The 13,967-nt window shown below is 55.6% G+C and overlaps 6 protein-coding genes across 6 annotated transcripts; 3 read left to right on the top strand and 3 right to left on the bottom strand.

Moving 5' to 3' along the window:
- Positions 1-521: 521 nt before the first annotated feature.
- On the top strand, positions 522-2,303 carry B0H18DRAFT_1118307 (glycoside hydrolase; the record flags this gene model as incomplete). Its single annotated transcript, XM_048033770.1, has 10 exons — positions 522-539; positions 595-650; positions 708-833; positions 896-1,097; positions 1,145-1,219; positions 1,283-1,426; positions 1,480-1,509; positions 1,570-1,669; positions 1,725-1,960; positions 2,028-2,303. 10 exons carry the CDS (start codon positions 522-524, stop codon positions 2,301-2,303), a joined length of 1,263 nt encoding a protein of 420 aa, XP_047894421.1.
- A 122-nt stretch (positions 2,304-2,425) lies between these two features.
- On the bottom strand, positions 2,426-3,513 carry B0H18DRAFT_1118306 (Diphthine synthase; the record flags this gene model as incomplete). Its single annotated transcript, XM_048033769.1, has 5 exons — positions 2,426-2,774; positions 2,829-3,098; positions 3,145-3,269; positions 3,321-3,392; positions 3,451-3,513. 5 exons carry the CDS (start codon positions 3,511-3,513, stop codon positions 2,426-2,428), a joined length of 879 nt encoding a protein of 292 aa, XP_047894420.1.
- Positions 3,514-5,450: 1,937 nt separating this feature from the next.
- B0H18DRAFT_875389 (uncharacterized protein) lies at positions 5,451-7,102 on the top strand (the record flags this gene model as incomplete). Its single annotated transcript, XM_048040422.1, has 4 exons — positions 5,451-5,645; positions 5,698-6,162; positions 6,223-6,723; positions 6,782-7,102. 4 exons carry the CDS (start codon positions 5,451-5,453, stop codon positions 7,100-7,102), a joined length of 1,482 nt encoding a protein of 493 aa, XP_047894419.1.
- A 177-nt stretch (positions 7,103-7,279) lies between these two features.
- On the bottom strand, positions 7,280-8,064 carry B0H18DRAFT_1002109 (uncharacterized protein). Its single transcript, XM_048028350.1, has 4 exons — positions 7,883-8,064; positions 7,677-7,826; positions 7,493-7,610; positions 7,280-7,435 (listed from the first exon to the last, which is right to left on the bottom strand). Exons 1-4 carry the CDS (start codon positions 7,883-7,885, stop codon positions 7,350-7,352), a joined length of 357 nt encoding a protein of 118 aa, XP_047894418.1. The 5' UTR covers positions 7,886-8,064; the 3' UTR covers positions 7,280-7,349.
- A 461-nt stretch (positions 8,065-8,525) lies between these two features.
- B0H18DRAFT_1118303 (uncharacterized protein) lies at positions 8,526-10,446 on the top strand (the record flags this gene model as incomplete). Its single annotated transcript, XM_048033768.1, has 6 exons — positions 8,526-8,822; positions 9,044-9,404; positions 9,467-9,642; positions 9,693-9,862; positions 9,923-10,262; positions 10,318-10,446. The coding sequence occupies 6 exons, from the start codon at positions 8,526-8,528 to the stop codon at positions 10,444-10,446; spliced, it is 1,473 nt and encodes a 490-aa protein (XP_047894417.1).
- A 1,000-nt stretch (positions 10,447-11,446) lies between these two features.
- B0H18DRAFT_1118302 (uncharacterized protein) lies at positions 11,447-13,465 on the bottom strand (the record flags this gene model as incomplete). Its single annotated transcript, XM_048033767.1, has 11 exons — positions 11,447-11,663; positions 11,720-11,789; positions 11,854-11,971; positions 12,025-12,111; positions 12,165-12,405; positions 12,463-12,512; positions 12,568-12,648; positions 12,704-12,904; positions 12,962-13,127; positions 13,184-13,343; positions 13,411-13,465. The coding sequence occupies 11 exons, from the start codon at positions 13,463-13,465 to the stop codon at positions 11,447-11,449; spliced, it is 1,446 nt and encodes a 481-aa protein (XP_047894416.1).
- Positions 13,466-13,967: the final 502 nt, after the last annotated feature.

The following is a 13,967-nucleotide window of genomic DNA, read 5'->3' as shown; positions in this document are numbered from 1 at the left end:
CTATGTATACATGAATCGGTTCTCGAGGATTGTTTTCAGCCCACGCCCGCTATGCTCGAAGATATGAATTGATTCGATACGTGGACTTTAGCGCCGGAAGTAAGTGCGCAGATCTGGATCTGGCAGATGCGTCCTCGTGACGTCACGGTCGTTGTCTCTTCGGAAGTCTTCCCTCTCACCTTGTTCTCGAACATCCATCAATTCATCCCATCTCTATTGTTCTGTGATATACGACTGACGACACTTGAGAGACCTGGGCACGCGAGGCTACATCCATCGTCGACTTGCGGCCATTGTCAAGACTCCGACTTGCTGTTCCGAGTGAAATCTGAGCGACGCGCAACCTCCGGAGTCTCGTTGGCAAGAGAAATACTCGGTTCTGAGATCTGGATAGCAGAGTCACGCAGCTTGTCTGCTTGGAAATGGCCGCGTCACGAGAGAAACTGGTTGTCGCACAGTATGTACACGGATGTTGTACCCATGCCTCTGATACTCGAGATGACCGGGTGATTTCTAGCTTCATGGTCGGAAATACCTACGTATGTGGGTCATCGGAAAATCGTGCGCAGCACGGTACCCATGATGTCCACGTAGCCGTACACGATACAAGACTGGGTGGAGGATATCACGCTCGCAAGTGAGAACGGGATGTAAGTGGTGCGCATATAACCATAGAGTGGATCGCTGATCGACTCATGGCTCTTCAGCGATGGTTTCGCGCTCAACATCGGCAAGGAAGAATGGCAAATATCGCGTGTCGCTGATTGTTATGAAGCGGCGCGTCGAGCGAGAACTTCACAGCCATTCAGGGTGTTCCTGAGTTTGGACATGACGTGCGTCCCGGCCTATGTTCCACGATCTGAGCTCTCTGCCCAACGACGCTCGCTTTGCTCAGCTCTATCCCTGGGGCAAGTGTCGACGATGCCCTCCTCATCCGAGACCATGTGTCGCGATTCGCTGGACATCCACATCAGCTCCGGTTTATTGGAAAGGTCCTCTTATCGACCTTCTCCGGGGGGAAGAGTCGTTTCGGACAGAAAGACTTGAACAGTGCCTGGAACTTCGTCAAGGGAGTCGTAGAGGCTGCAGTCGGTAAAGTGCGTTCGCTTTTAAGCGGGTTAGATAGAATGGTCGACTTTATCAGATTCACTTCGTACCCGCATTTTTCATCGACCCTGCACGGTATCCTGCCGTGTCTTCGATGGACGGGTTCTTCAACGTAAGCCATATTCCGATGATGGTGTGCGCCCAACATTCAGAATGTCGGACGGCATATATGCAGTGGAACGGAGGCTGGCCTACACGTTTGACTCCCCAGTCGCCCCGCCACGAAATTCGCATGCCTAGACTAGACGGTGATCTCGTCCACCTCAAACACCTGGGCGGGCGGACGTTCATGGCTGCGGTCACGCCGTGGTTCTTCACGGTACACCCTTCTCCGAACCCTGCAGTAGCGCTATGGCTGACGACGATGGTCAGCACTACGGGCCTGACTCCTGGAATAAGAACGTGCGTAGAGGTTCCTCATGTGCTCTATTTTTAAGGGCCTGGCTGTGACCAGTATGTCAGTGGATATATCGTGGCGACGACTGGCTCTTCGTCCGCAGGTGGGAACAGCTAATCGCCATGCGGGACCAGATAGACATCGTGCAGATCATATCCTACAACGGTCCGCCCTTCTCTATTCCCACCGCCTTCCGCGTATCGTTGACCACCGTGCACAGACTACGGCGAATCACATTACGTAGGGCCCATCAAAGGTGCCCAGCCCAACTCTCAGGCGTGGGTCGACGGCTTCCCGCACGAGCCATGGCTACACCTCGCTAAGTACTACGCTCGTGCGTTCAAGGAAGGCGTATACCCTGCCATAGAGGCGGATACGATATACATGTGGGCGCGACCGCATCTTAAGAGCGCTGTTACCGACGACCCTGTGCCTCGGCCGCGGGATTGGGAGCTAGTGCGTTGTACCCTGCGTCTACTGTATCATCGTCATCTGACCATTCGGTCTCGAAATTTCCGACTAGACGGATGACATGATCTGGGTCGTCGTGTTCGCCATGGCTCCAGCGGTCGTCACAACCTCGTCGTCGGACGATGGGCATGACGCCCAAATCGTTGAGGTACCCTCGGGAGTCTCGAAGCTGTCACATCAGGTGGATCCGAAGGGGAGCATGAGGGTAAGAATGGAAAGAGACGGCGTCCTCGTTGCGCAATGCACTCCTGAGCGGCACGGGTTCCGGTTCCAGGAGCGGCCGGGGGTTTACAGCTTCAATGTGTACTGTGCGATGTCTGGTCCATAATGAGCGCTCAAGACGAGTAACGAACCTGTCTGTTTCCGTGCGAAGAAATCACCTACCTCCGAGAAAAGCTCTGCTAAACAAGTCCATGTCGATCGTCCGTTTCCAGCCTCGAACGGTCTAAGTCACCGATCAAGTGCGCAACCGTACACAGACTGCGCGACGCTCCGCCACGTCTCCCTGTTGACCGCATACTCCTCCGCATACTCGACCTCCAGGTCATGCAGCCGCTTCCCGACGATGATTAGGCTGTGCAGCGGCTCCCCGAAAACCTCCGGCGGCTGTGTGAGAAGCTCCTCCAGCGTCCCGCACACGATGCGCTGGTGCTCTTCGCCGCCAATTCTAGATAGCCCGACTGCTAGGGTCGCTTCTGGCTTGAGCACCCCTTCCCCGCGGAGGGCTTCGATCTCTGCGATCTGCGAGACCGCTTGGGGGATGGACATGTACCTCGGGGGCTCGTAGATTTTCCTTCCTCTACGCGTGCAGGTCAATGAGCCGTTCATCAGCTGCATTCCGGCGTCGAGTTACCTTGCTAGATTCTCCTCGTTTTGCTCTTTCACTTTGATGTCTAATAGGACGAGGGTGTGCATGCCCAGGCCCATGTTCTCTTTGATGCGGTCGTAGAAGCTGTCCGGCTTCCACGTCTCGGTGAAGAACACCAAGGACACCGTCTGTCCGAAGTTGTACAATTGCAGACCACAGGCTCCGACGGCGTTCATGATGGACGCGTTGTGGATGACCCGCGTCGGTATTTTCAGCGAGCGCGCCCGGATGATGATGTCCGTGTGCGTCGTCGCCCTGATTGCGGTCAGAAAAGAATCCGTGGTCGAGGCGTGGGTCCTACCCAAATGGATCGCCGACGACGAGCAGGGACACGTCCTCCTTGTCGGCATCTCGTAGGATTTCGTCGCTTTCAGTCTCGACCATGTTGCGATCGGCGAGGATCAGCTCTTTGCCGTAAAATGCTTCCTTAGACGTATGAGTGTCAGAAGATGGATAAGAACATTCGGTTGCACTTACCAGTCGTTCTTTTTGGACCATTAGGATGCTCGTATAGGCCTCGAGATAGACTCTCGAAGAGCGTTTAACCACCTGGCATGTCATTTCAGCCAATCCATATTAATTCGACAGGAAAAAAGATATGATCTACCTCCAGCCCTCGCACTGTGATGTCTTTTTCATCGCACAGACCCAATCCGACGAGATAGAACATGGTGAGAATACTTCAATGTCTAGAACTGAGAAGGAGAGCTTCACTTTGCAAAGTTCACGGAGATATGGGCCTAGAGCCGTCACACGTGATAGCGTGACTGGATGTCAATGTCAGGGGTTTCTTTATTTGGATGTGGGGTCCTGACTCCTGGTTCAGCGGCTGAGATGCCGCTAACGGCGAGGACCGAGGCCTTCGCAGACTCGCCCTACTTACACTCGGGTTCAGTGATGGCCTCGACCCCCACACTGCTTGTCTCTGCTCCCCCACGACGATGTCTGCGCAGTCGCCGGACTGAGCACTCCAAGCACCGTTTCAGTGAGCGTTGCCTGCAGCGCGCACGGCTGTGTCGCTGACGAGTTATAGGATTATTTCTACAGCACTTGTAGACGGTTCATATTGGACAGCGAACGTGCGTACGGACGTAGCATTCCAGGCGCCTGTTCCGGTGAGTACTGCCAGCAGTGCGCATTGCTGTATCGCCGACCATTCATAGAATTGTCACAGACGGTTCGCTCAGAATATCTCATCGACTGGAGCATAACTATTAGGCAAGTGAACCAGGTTCATCCGTTCTTTATTGGTCTGGGGCTGTCAGGCGTTGTGCGCTGTCTCGACACGCCGTAACGTCTGCGAAGCTTCAATATTATTTCGTATGGTCATGATGCATCCTATGGAAACACCTGCACACTAGGCAAATACCCGGTCGATCTCTCATGCTCCCCCATGTATCCACGCGCCAGTTGTCGCAGGGTTACTTTGTCCAGTGTGCTGGTATGGTCTCCAGCATTGTAGGACAGTGTCCTGGGCAATTCGGTAACCGAGGCGAACTTTATCGCTGCCCAGGCAGCCTACGATGGTTGCAGCTTAGTTGCTGTGCTATCACTCTACCTCATGATTTACGCTGAAGGTTACCGTGCGGCCTTCCACTGTAGACTGCCTTTATGGAGCGACAATAGATATTGTCGTGCTCTAGACAACATGGTGCCTGCTACTGCTCTAATTATCAGAGCAGGATGAGTCTACCTCGCTGAGAGTTCGGGGGTACTCGGTCGCAGCGCTTCCGCAATAGCGATGCTACGTGAAGCCGCCTGCCCTCAGTATGCGCAACTAGTCGCACTTGCTGGGCACTACATCGACTGCCAGCTTCGCTGACGATTTTGTCTTTGTGGCCGAGACGATATGCTACTGCTCGACCGCCCCAGTGTCATCCGACCTAACGTAGCTGTACGGTGCTATGTCACGGTCTCCCGTGGTCGAAACCCCCACACCCGGGGCCGTTCAATCTTCCACGCTAGACAGCATAATCACGGCGATACTACTCATCGCTGCCCTCGTGTCACCGTGACATCTGCTACTATTGCCTGAGGGGCGTGCTCAACGGTTCGATCCGGATGAGCCTGCCCTCTCAGCGCCAGTCATGATATCGGGGGTGCTTAGTTATGACAGCTACAGCGGATTGCGCTACGTGAGGCTGCATGCCCGCAGTATGCGTACCTAGTAGTCGATAGGCCCGGCATTACATCGAAGGTCCACTACGCGGACCTTTTCCCCACGACGAGCACCCTCGTTCTGACATGTCGTCACAATATAACGGCACAAGCCCCCGCACGTCTTCCTGCAGCCTTGTTGTGCACGTCGAACTTCTTTCATCAGTCGGCAGACGTCATCGCTCGCGTGTCGACTGCGTTTTGCGCGGTTGGTGTGCGGGATTTGAACGTTGCATCCACATTGCGGGTTCTAGATCCAGAACGCTGCGAGCGTGCGTGAACCGCGAAGTTCGGGGCGCGCATGCCTCGGCGTATCGGTCAGCGCACACGCTTATACATGGTCTACGTACTGCTGCCAGACCCACCGAACTGACTCCCGTCCATGATATAGAACCCACGATGAAGCGTGTGCGCACGAGTGCCAGTGAGGCTGGGTCGCCGCCAGGCGAGATGAAGGCAGACAGGGCGGAGGCGGCGTTCGACCCGCTGAAGATCCCCATCGACATCCTGCCGCTGATCTTCGAGCACCTCGTCGATCGGCGCGATCTGCATGTGTGCACACAGCTCCACAGCACCTTCCATGCGGCGGCGACACCGCTCTTGTACCGGACGCTGGACTCGCGTGTGATGAAGACACGGCTTGGAGTACGTATTGTCGCAGCGTCCGCTACTCGTTGATACGTATGCGCCGTGACAGCGATCGGCGGTCTGCCACCCGGCGAGCACACTGCTGAAGAAGCCGGAATACGCCAGATACGTGCGCCATGTCCGAGAGACAGGTGAGCAGCAGGGCGCGCGCGTCGAGAGGGAGCTGAGCGAGTGCGCAGGGGCGATTGGATTCAGCAAGCCGGAGCTGCTGCACGACTGCGAGCAGGCGCTGAAGCTATGCACGAACATCCAGAGCTTCAGCTGGAGCGACCAGAGCCCCGACGCGTCGCACAACGACGAGGTGCTGCTCGCGTTCCTGAACATCCTCAAGGGCCTGAAGCTGAAGCAGCTGACGATCCGCACGTACATGGGGCTCAGCGAGGCCGTGTGGGACAAGCTGCAAGAGTTTCGCGGGCTGACGAGGGTCGCGCTGTGGGTGATGGAGGGGCAGCCGCGGGTGCTGCAGGGGTGGTCGGAGCATCTGGGCTCGACGCTGACCCACCTGGAGCTGGGGGTCGGTGTCGTCTCAAGTCACGTACTCCATCACCGATCTCACTCGCAGCTTTCCATGCAGCGCACCGCCGGCGTCCCCGCGTCGATCCTCGTCTCCGTCTTCTCGCACCTCGCGCATCTCCGCTCACTCCGCCTGAAGGGCGCGCCGACGAGCGCGATCCTCGAGATCCTCCGCATCCTCCCTAAGCTCGAGAGCCTCGACACGGAGTACTTCGGTTCGGGCATCTCGCACTGGCCCGTCGAGCCTGTCGCGCGCCTGCGCGAGCTCACGGTGCGCACGAGTTCCGTCGACGTGCAGGGCCCGCAGCTGCTCTGGTCCTGGATCCGCCAACTGCTCCCCTTCCCCTCGCTCGAGTCGTTCACCCTGAATGCGTTCTCGACCCAGGGCGATGCGCCGCTGCCCCGCCGGTTCTTGCTCGACATGGCGAAGACACACGAAACTACGCTGAAGCATTTCAACGTATCGTCGGCGCTGCTTACTCTCGAGGATGTCGAATGCCTCTGCACGATCTTCCCGGCCCTAGAGACTCTGTCGTGCTCGATCGCCTTCTGCCAGGAAGCAGTGAGTGCATCATCATCTTAAGCGCGTTCGCCTCCGTTGATCAGAAGTCGGTCTGCAGAGCCAGCTAGAGGCAGCCGTCGTGAACGGCCGCAACCTGCGCGAGCTGCGCCTGCACACGAGCTGGGTGCCGTCGCGCTACGGCACCGAGCAAGTCACGATTCCCTTCGCGCTCGAAAACGCGCGGAAGCTGATGCTCCGCGAAAAGTCCCGCATCCGCGTAATCGGCGTTGGCCGTGAGCTGTACACGGTGCGTAGACAGCTCCCGAACCCATCTGATATGCTGAGCGTCGTTGGATGTGAACAGGGTCAATGGGTGCGAACCGCAACGAGGGACGAGCTCGTGTTCGAGGTTGTCCGTGACTTCGTGTATGATGCTTGATCTATGTCCTTCTCTCTATGCCTTATTTTCTGTTGTTATTCCCTGTTGAATACTGACGACGTCGATGCGTATCGACGTCCTGTGGCGCTAGGTTGTTTCCTGTATTTTAGGGTCATGTGTACCATATGCTATGGGTTGTACTATGACAGTGCTATATGGATGCATTTGGATACGGAGCGCAGGAAGCGAGGGAGAATAGTGAAACATGAACGGCTCACCCGGACAATATGTAGTGGTACATCGCGCGTTACATCCCTCTGCCCCTTCCCCTGCCCCCGCGCATTGGCCCTCCGCGTACTCCGCCTCGTCCTCTTTGTGGCATTCCACCACGACCTGGAGTAGAGTCAAGAGTGTGAGAGCATGGAATAGACGTGGCGACCTGTGACACACCTCGGTTGTTCGCACCGCTGACGTGCGCTCCTCGTGCGCTCCTGCCCGCCTCCCTTGCGCGGTTCTGCTCCTCCTTCACTGCATCCAACAGTGTATCTGGTACTCGCAGGTACTTGATCTGCGCATCCGCACGCGACGTCATCTTATCAGAAGTGCAGCGAATGAGGAGCGGCACGACGCGCACCGTGCTGCCGCGGATGTAGCACTCCTTCAGCTTCCAGAACTTGTCGCCCTCTGCGCTCGTCTGGTACACCTCTCTCAGCGTGATGTTCATGAAGTTGTCGCAGTTGACGAGATGGCCGTTGAACGTCTCCCCGTTCTTCAGCTCGACTAACTGCGCGTCGCCGGGCGGTTCAGTGTCGCGTTTGTGCACCACGGCTGTGTGCTTACCATGGGTTTATTTTGCGCTGCATTCAGGAGGGACAAAGGTAACTTGATGTGCAGAATCAGACGGTGAGATCGTCACGGTGTAACAGACACGTACCATGACTATACAGGAAGTGGACGAGTAGTAAGGAGGGTGCGGGTGTTGGAAGAGGCTGGTCGAAGTCAACGTGCCCGGCGACCCGCAAACGCGAACGCGGTCACGCTTGTTTGGCGATGCGATTGTTGTGTTCGTCTCTTGAGCTGCTACCACGACCATACCCTCTCAAGCATCTACCGCTTGTGAAACGTCTTCACCTTGAAATTGAGGCCCAATGTCCGTTGGTGTACACAAATTGGCACTGTCTGGCAGCCCTTATTTCTCTGAATATTCGGATCGCTCTGCTACATCTCGCGCGACCGTACTATGCTTGGCATCCACGACCGCCGTGGCCAACGTCGACTTTGCTTCCTCTGGTCAATGCTCACGGCTCGGCGTGCGCGCTGACTGAAGTCCTGAGCAAGCAGCATGTAGAACTGCGCAGCAATGCGCAGTGTGTACCATATGCCGCGGTGGTCGCACATATGAAGAGCGCCGAACTTATCGCTGCCGTATCTCGCGGCGCTGAGAGTCATCCTGAGGTTACCTTGTACCTTCAAGGTCTCTGCCATGATCATCGACGACGGCGAGCCCGATTCTCCTTTGAAGACTCAACAGCCTCTTCCGGCTGTCCAGAATGCTCTGGATGACCAACGGAGACTCCTGGAGGATGTTCCTCCCCCTGCGTACACAGGCCCCAGTACCCTCTCTCCGGCTGCTATGCGTCACCCGCAAGCTGGACCTAGCAACCCTCTACTTGACCCAGAGGGCCATCTTGAGAAAGGAGAGCCCGCTGGGAGACGATTCCTGAAGGCATTTGTGGTGGCCATCCTCATATGCGCGCTTTTTGGATTTATGCAGGGCATCGTATTTCATCCTTATACGCGGAACGTGGTGGTGAATTGGCCATAGCAACTTTTTGCAGCAAGTCGTGGGTTTCCTCGAATAAGCAGTTACGGTGTTCGTACGACACCCGAACCGATGGTCGCGGTATCTATGCAGCACCGGCGCGTAGGTAGCAATGCCTTCACTTCCCTCCTGCGTTACCCCGTATTTGTTGCGTGCTACATGCTGATTACGCCCGTTAGCCTGGATACACGAAACGGCCTTCCAAACTCCTGCCCAAGGACGGGAAGGTTCTTGAATGTCGTAAAGGACGCAGTCGCTGGAACGAGAACAGCGGGTCGCTACCTTCTATGTCCTTCGAAATGCCTATGCCATCAGAAGCCTTCTATCTGTTCGCTCGAGGTGCATACACCTTGGGGCATGTAGACGTCGTACACAACACCGACTGGACTCTTACCGATACCGTCAAGGTGGACATTCAAGTGGTGACTGCACATGCCGAATTTTACAGGAAGTCAGCGTCTGCCGGATGGAACGGAAGAAAGGCGAGCGAGGGATCGCGCTACTGGTATGCGCGCTTTGTGCTCTGTATATCGCAGGGCAGTATCTGACAAACTCGTACAACGAAGGCACCTGTTGAATCCTCGAATCACAACGACAGACAGATTCTGCATTGGAGGTTGAAGGTCCAGCTACCACCTTCTACCGACTTCGGGCCTCTATATATCCCGCTTTTGAGACAGTACTCCCACGCTTCACTCAAAGTATCGAAGATATGCACGACGACGTTGAGTTTGGCTTCCTCGGACTCGCGTCGACAGACGGCAAGATCTATGCACACGTGAGTTGTCACCAAGGTGTGTATTCTGTGATCTGATCCTTTTTTCTCAGTCAGCGTATGCAAACGTTGCGCACCTACTTGCTAGCAAGGGTAGCATAGAAGGCGACTTCGTCGCCAATCACCTCGAGGTCGTTGCCTCTGGTACTCCCATCCAGGCTAACATCACAATACTTGCAGACGACACCAACAACGGCACTCTCTACCTCAAGTCTTCAAACGCGTAAGTGTGCAACCCTATTAGCTCACCACTCACTGGCTGAGACAGAAAACGCTTGTACAGTGAAATCAACTCGACAGTGGCCCTGCTATCTGCGCACCCTTCGTTTGGCGAGGGTACTTCCGGCGAGGCGATGTTCGACGTCGTCACGCGTACGACTAACGCCGCCGTCGAGGTCAACGTCGTCGTTCTGCCCGTTGACGCGGACGTCCGCGTCGCAGCGAAGACGACAAACAACCGCGCGACGTTACGCCTGCCGCACACATTCGAGGGCAACTTCCAGCTGCGCTCGACGAACTCTTGCCAGACGTCGCCTTTTCGTCCGCCGCGCGCGACCCGAGCGGCCGGGGACGCAAGAGGCGGATATCAACGGAGAGGCTGGGAAGAGTTGGATATCGGGGCGGTAGGGTGGGTCGGTCCAGGCTGGGGGCCGAAGGCGGCTCTGCATGACGGGGAAGAACGTCACGCACAAGGGGAAGGCCGACGGAGAGTGGGGAGTGAATTGCGCGGGCGTCACAGCGGTATCTCCAGTCGCCCGTGGCTTCGAGGAATGGCGGCTAGATGAGCCTTGGCCGTGCAGACAGTGAACAACGATTGGCCAGCGTGGGATGTGGACCGGCGGGGATGGGTCCCTGGTCATCGCGGAAGCCCACGCATGAACAGCTCCGCGCATGTGGTGACTTCGAACGGACCAGCGTTGTTGGATCTTACATAACTTATTCCTGTCGGTATGTCTTGTGTTCTTTTGTCGGGCTTTGAGCTGCAGAGAAGTTTGTATGCAATAGCCGCGTTGTACTATTAATGCCTAGGTTGTATAAGCCGATCAGACAGGATAAGACACGTTCGAAAACGCCACGCCGCCTACCGTCCGACCTCACAGAAGTGCTTTGAGTCACCGGTGAGCGGAACGCTGCCTTTTCGCCGTGCGGCGTTCACAAGCACCCTTGATAACATGGGAGTATGTCTGGGATGGACCGCTCCCTAGGTACAGGAACTCTCGCAGTTGACACTGTCCTGCAGATCATCGCCGTCCTTGAATGTAATTGAGACCCTAGCGGCGTACGTGTACGTGATGTCGCGGCTCATTGCTATCTGCAAGAGGCGTTGTCCCATGGTCTCGGTCCGTTTCCAGGACGGGTTCATTCCTGCTTCCCTGTCATGCAGCGGAGAACCATGTACGGTCCCGACTTGAGACCCGTGCCAGTGGAACGTCCACGGCACACAGTTTTAGTTCATCATCTCCACCTTAGAGGACCGCTCCGGTTACCTACGTAGGGTGCAGTAAGGTTCGGTCGTCTTCCAAATTTAGACCAAGTACATTCATTGCATCGACATCGACAATTGTCAGTAGCCCATCTAATCGTACAACCAAGAATCGTCCTCGCGCGTGGTACCAGTAAGTCGTTCTACAAGCAAGGTACAACCGGAGCGCACGGTGATCACACCACGCAGTCAAGTAATTGAAGAAACCCTGAGGGCTCTCGGTGCCTTTTACGACCGAAGCCACGAAATCCTCAAGCGCCTTCTGCGACGAGCCGTTCTCGCCCCAAGCCTTGGAGATCTGCTGCTTAAGCCGCTGTGCGTTGGCTAGCTTGCGCTTTCCGTCTTCCCCGAATGCCTTGACAGCACTTGCTGCGCCTCAGCGATGAACGCTTCCAGAGTGGCTTCCGGTGCCTTCCCAAGACGATAGGCTGGCTGGAGGCCAGGACCGGACCGGACCTGGAACAGCTCGTAGCCGTTCTGAATCTTATCGCTGATGCGAGGGGCGTTCGTTGCTTGGTCCATTGTAAACGGCCAACAGATTCTAAAGGTTCGACCATAAGTGGGCCTGTACATGCACCACGAATAAATGATACGCACAACGGTACTCCCTCCGTCGTAGCTTCGATCACGCTGTTGTGTCCTGCATGCGTGACAAAGAACCCAGCGCCTGTAGAATGAAACAGTACATCATTACAATGGCAGCGGTGAGATGATCAGATTGAGCCGTACACGATGGCTGAGGACGAGTTGCTGGGGACACCATTTGGTCACCATGCAGTCAGAATAGTTGCTGAGCTTGTCGGTGACGAAGTCTGGCAACGGGATGTAAGGCGACGAGTGATTCAGGATCTATGGAGAATCATGAGTTATATGGAGTCACTTTATCCGCAGAGGTAACTTACGAAAGGGATCTCCTTCTCCATGGCGATTTCAAGGAACGCAGCGAGTTTCTGAGGTTCCATCGGGAAGAAGATGGTCCCAAAAGACACCTAGGATCATGTAAGGTCAACATTGTCTTGGGCAAAGGTACAATGCAGCTTACATAGAGAACGGAATGCTGCCCATGGCTCGCCAGTTTGGCATCCAAGAAGCTCTCCACCTTAGCGGCCTCCGACCCTTGTAATTTCTCGAAAGCGACAGCCCGAGCGCCGGAAGGGATAAGGGGCCCACAAGCGTAGACGGGACGAGACGACTCCGCCATCCAGTCTCTCAGAGCTGCGACTGCTTCTGGCTCGTAGCATTCCGGCGAAGCGATAAGCAGTCCGTCGCATCCGGCGATAGTACTAGGGTGTGTCAGTCAGATGACTGTACTGGTGAGACCACATGGAGGACTGTCTTACTCGTAGGTTTTCAGATTTACGCCGCCAAGCAAAGCAATGGGGCCAAGCGGCTGCAACCTCGAGGTGAGCGGCGGGATTCCACATACATGTGTACGAGAAGCTCACGCGCTGCGGCTGAATCTCGTAGTCGTACATCGGCGGTAGCCCTGGCAAGCGGATGAGGGATCCTTTTCCGGTCAATGATATCTATGATGAATCGTCGGTTGAGTACGCATTCTACTCTTAGTCAGTGTCCACTGACCTGTCCCGCGGCCTCCTCAACGCTGACACCGGTGAGTTTGGCAACCTCTTCGCTCCTGGCACGAAGATTTCCCCTTCCGCCCAGTCTCTCGGGGCCACCGATGCAGAACAATGACGTCGCTGAACACGCGAACCATAAGAAGACTTTGACTGGTTTCTTGCTAGTCCTCCGGATGGCTTCAATAGGAGCGCTGCCGAAGAACTTTGCAATGGTATCGTCAGCAGCCGGAACTCTCCTATGTTGTGCGATAAGACTTACATCTACCAGCACTACGTCCGGACTACACGTAGTCTCGATCTCCGTTTGCGTTTTGACGCACATAACGGGCTGCAGGTTGACAAGTTTCTCATAGGCATCGGCGAAGTTATTCAGAAGCACGCTGCTGTCCAGTGCCTCGGCACTGTCCCGTGACAGCGTTATCGTTCTGTCCCAGCCATCAGGACGCCGCTCAGAATCTCGATGATTGCAAATGAAACACACCGTATGCGGTCCAGAAGGCTCAACTCTCGCTCCTCGAAATTCCTCTTTAGCTCCGTCTGCACCCTGTCATACAACGTGGGTGTAATGAGGATTGTGATAAGGATGGTAGGCTCCATCTTGACGAGTCGAGCGACGAAATTGCACACAGGTCGCATATGCCCTGCAACGAGTACAATCCTCGATGAGCATCTAGCAGCTATTATGGCGAGCAACAAAAAATCACTCACCCCATGCTTCAAAGACAAAAAGAACTACGTGCCGTTGAGGAGACGCCGAGCTCATGGTAGCGCCCATATTGATAGGACCGGAAGCCTTCGCGAGAGGAATGAAGAGGGGAGGTGATACACAGGCGATGAGTCACTATCCTCTCCGTATATGTACGAAAACAAGATGAGACCATGTGTGAATTTATCGGCCGGTGTCAGCTCCCGCTTACAGGTATTCGCTGAGCCTCAAGTGCGAGAGATAATGAGGCAACATAGTAAGCCAATCGTCCTCTCATGGCTAGGTGAGTGCGCGTGAGCTAAAGGTAACCCACCGTGACCTTATGGGGAATGATCACGAGCTAAAAGGAGGCTATACCGAGTCTAATAGACGAGGGAGGTGAGTTTGTTAGACGATGGCCAGCAGCCGGGCGCAAGAGGTTGGTGCGGCACAAGTGTTCGTGTCCGATAGGATCGTGGTTTCCGACTTCTGTTCACGTCGGCGCCACCCAGAGGCAGCACGACCGAGACACATGATCAAGGTGCAAACGCCATGAGCGCCGCCGGTTTGACATGGTATC

The sequence above is a fragment of the Fomitopsis serialis genome (genome assembly GCF_022376445.1).
Source record: "Fomitopsis serialis strain Sig1Antser10 chromosome Unknown B0H18scaffold_26, whole genome shotgun sequence".
Lineage (NCBI taxonomy): Eukaryota > Fungi > Basidiomycota > Agaricomycetes > Polyporales > Fomitopsidaceae > Fomitopsis > Fomitopsis serialis.
This window is presented reverse-complemented; position numbering and strand designations above follow the sequence as displayed.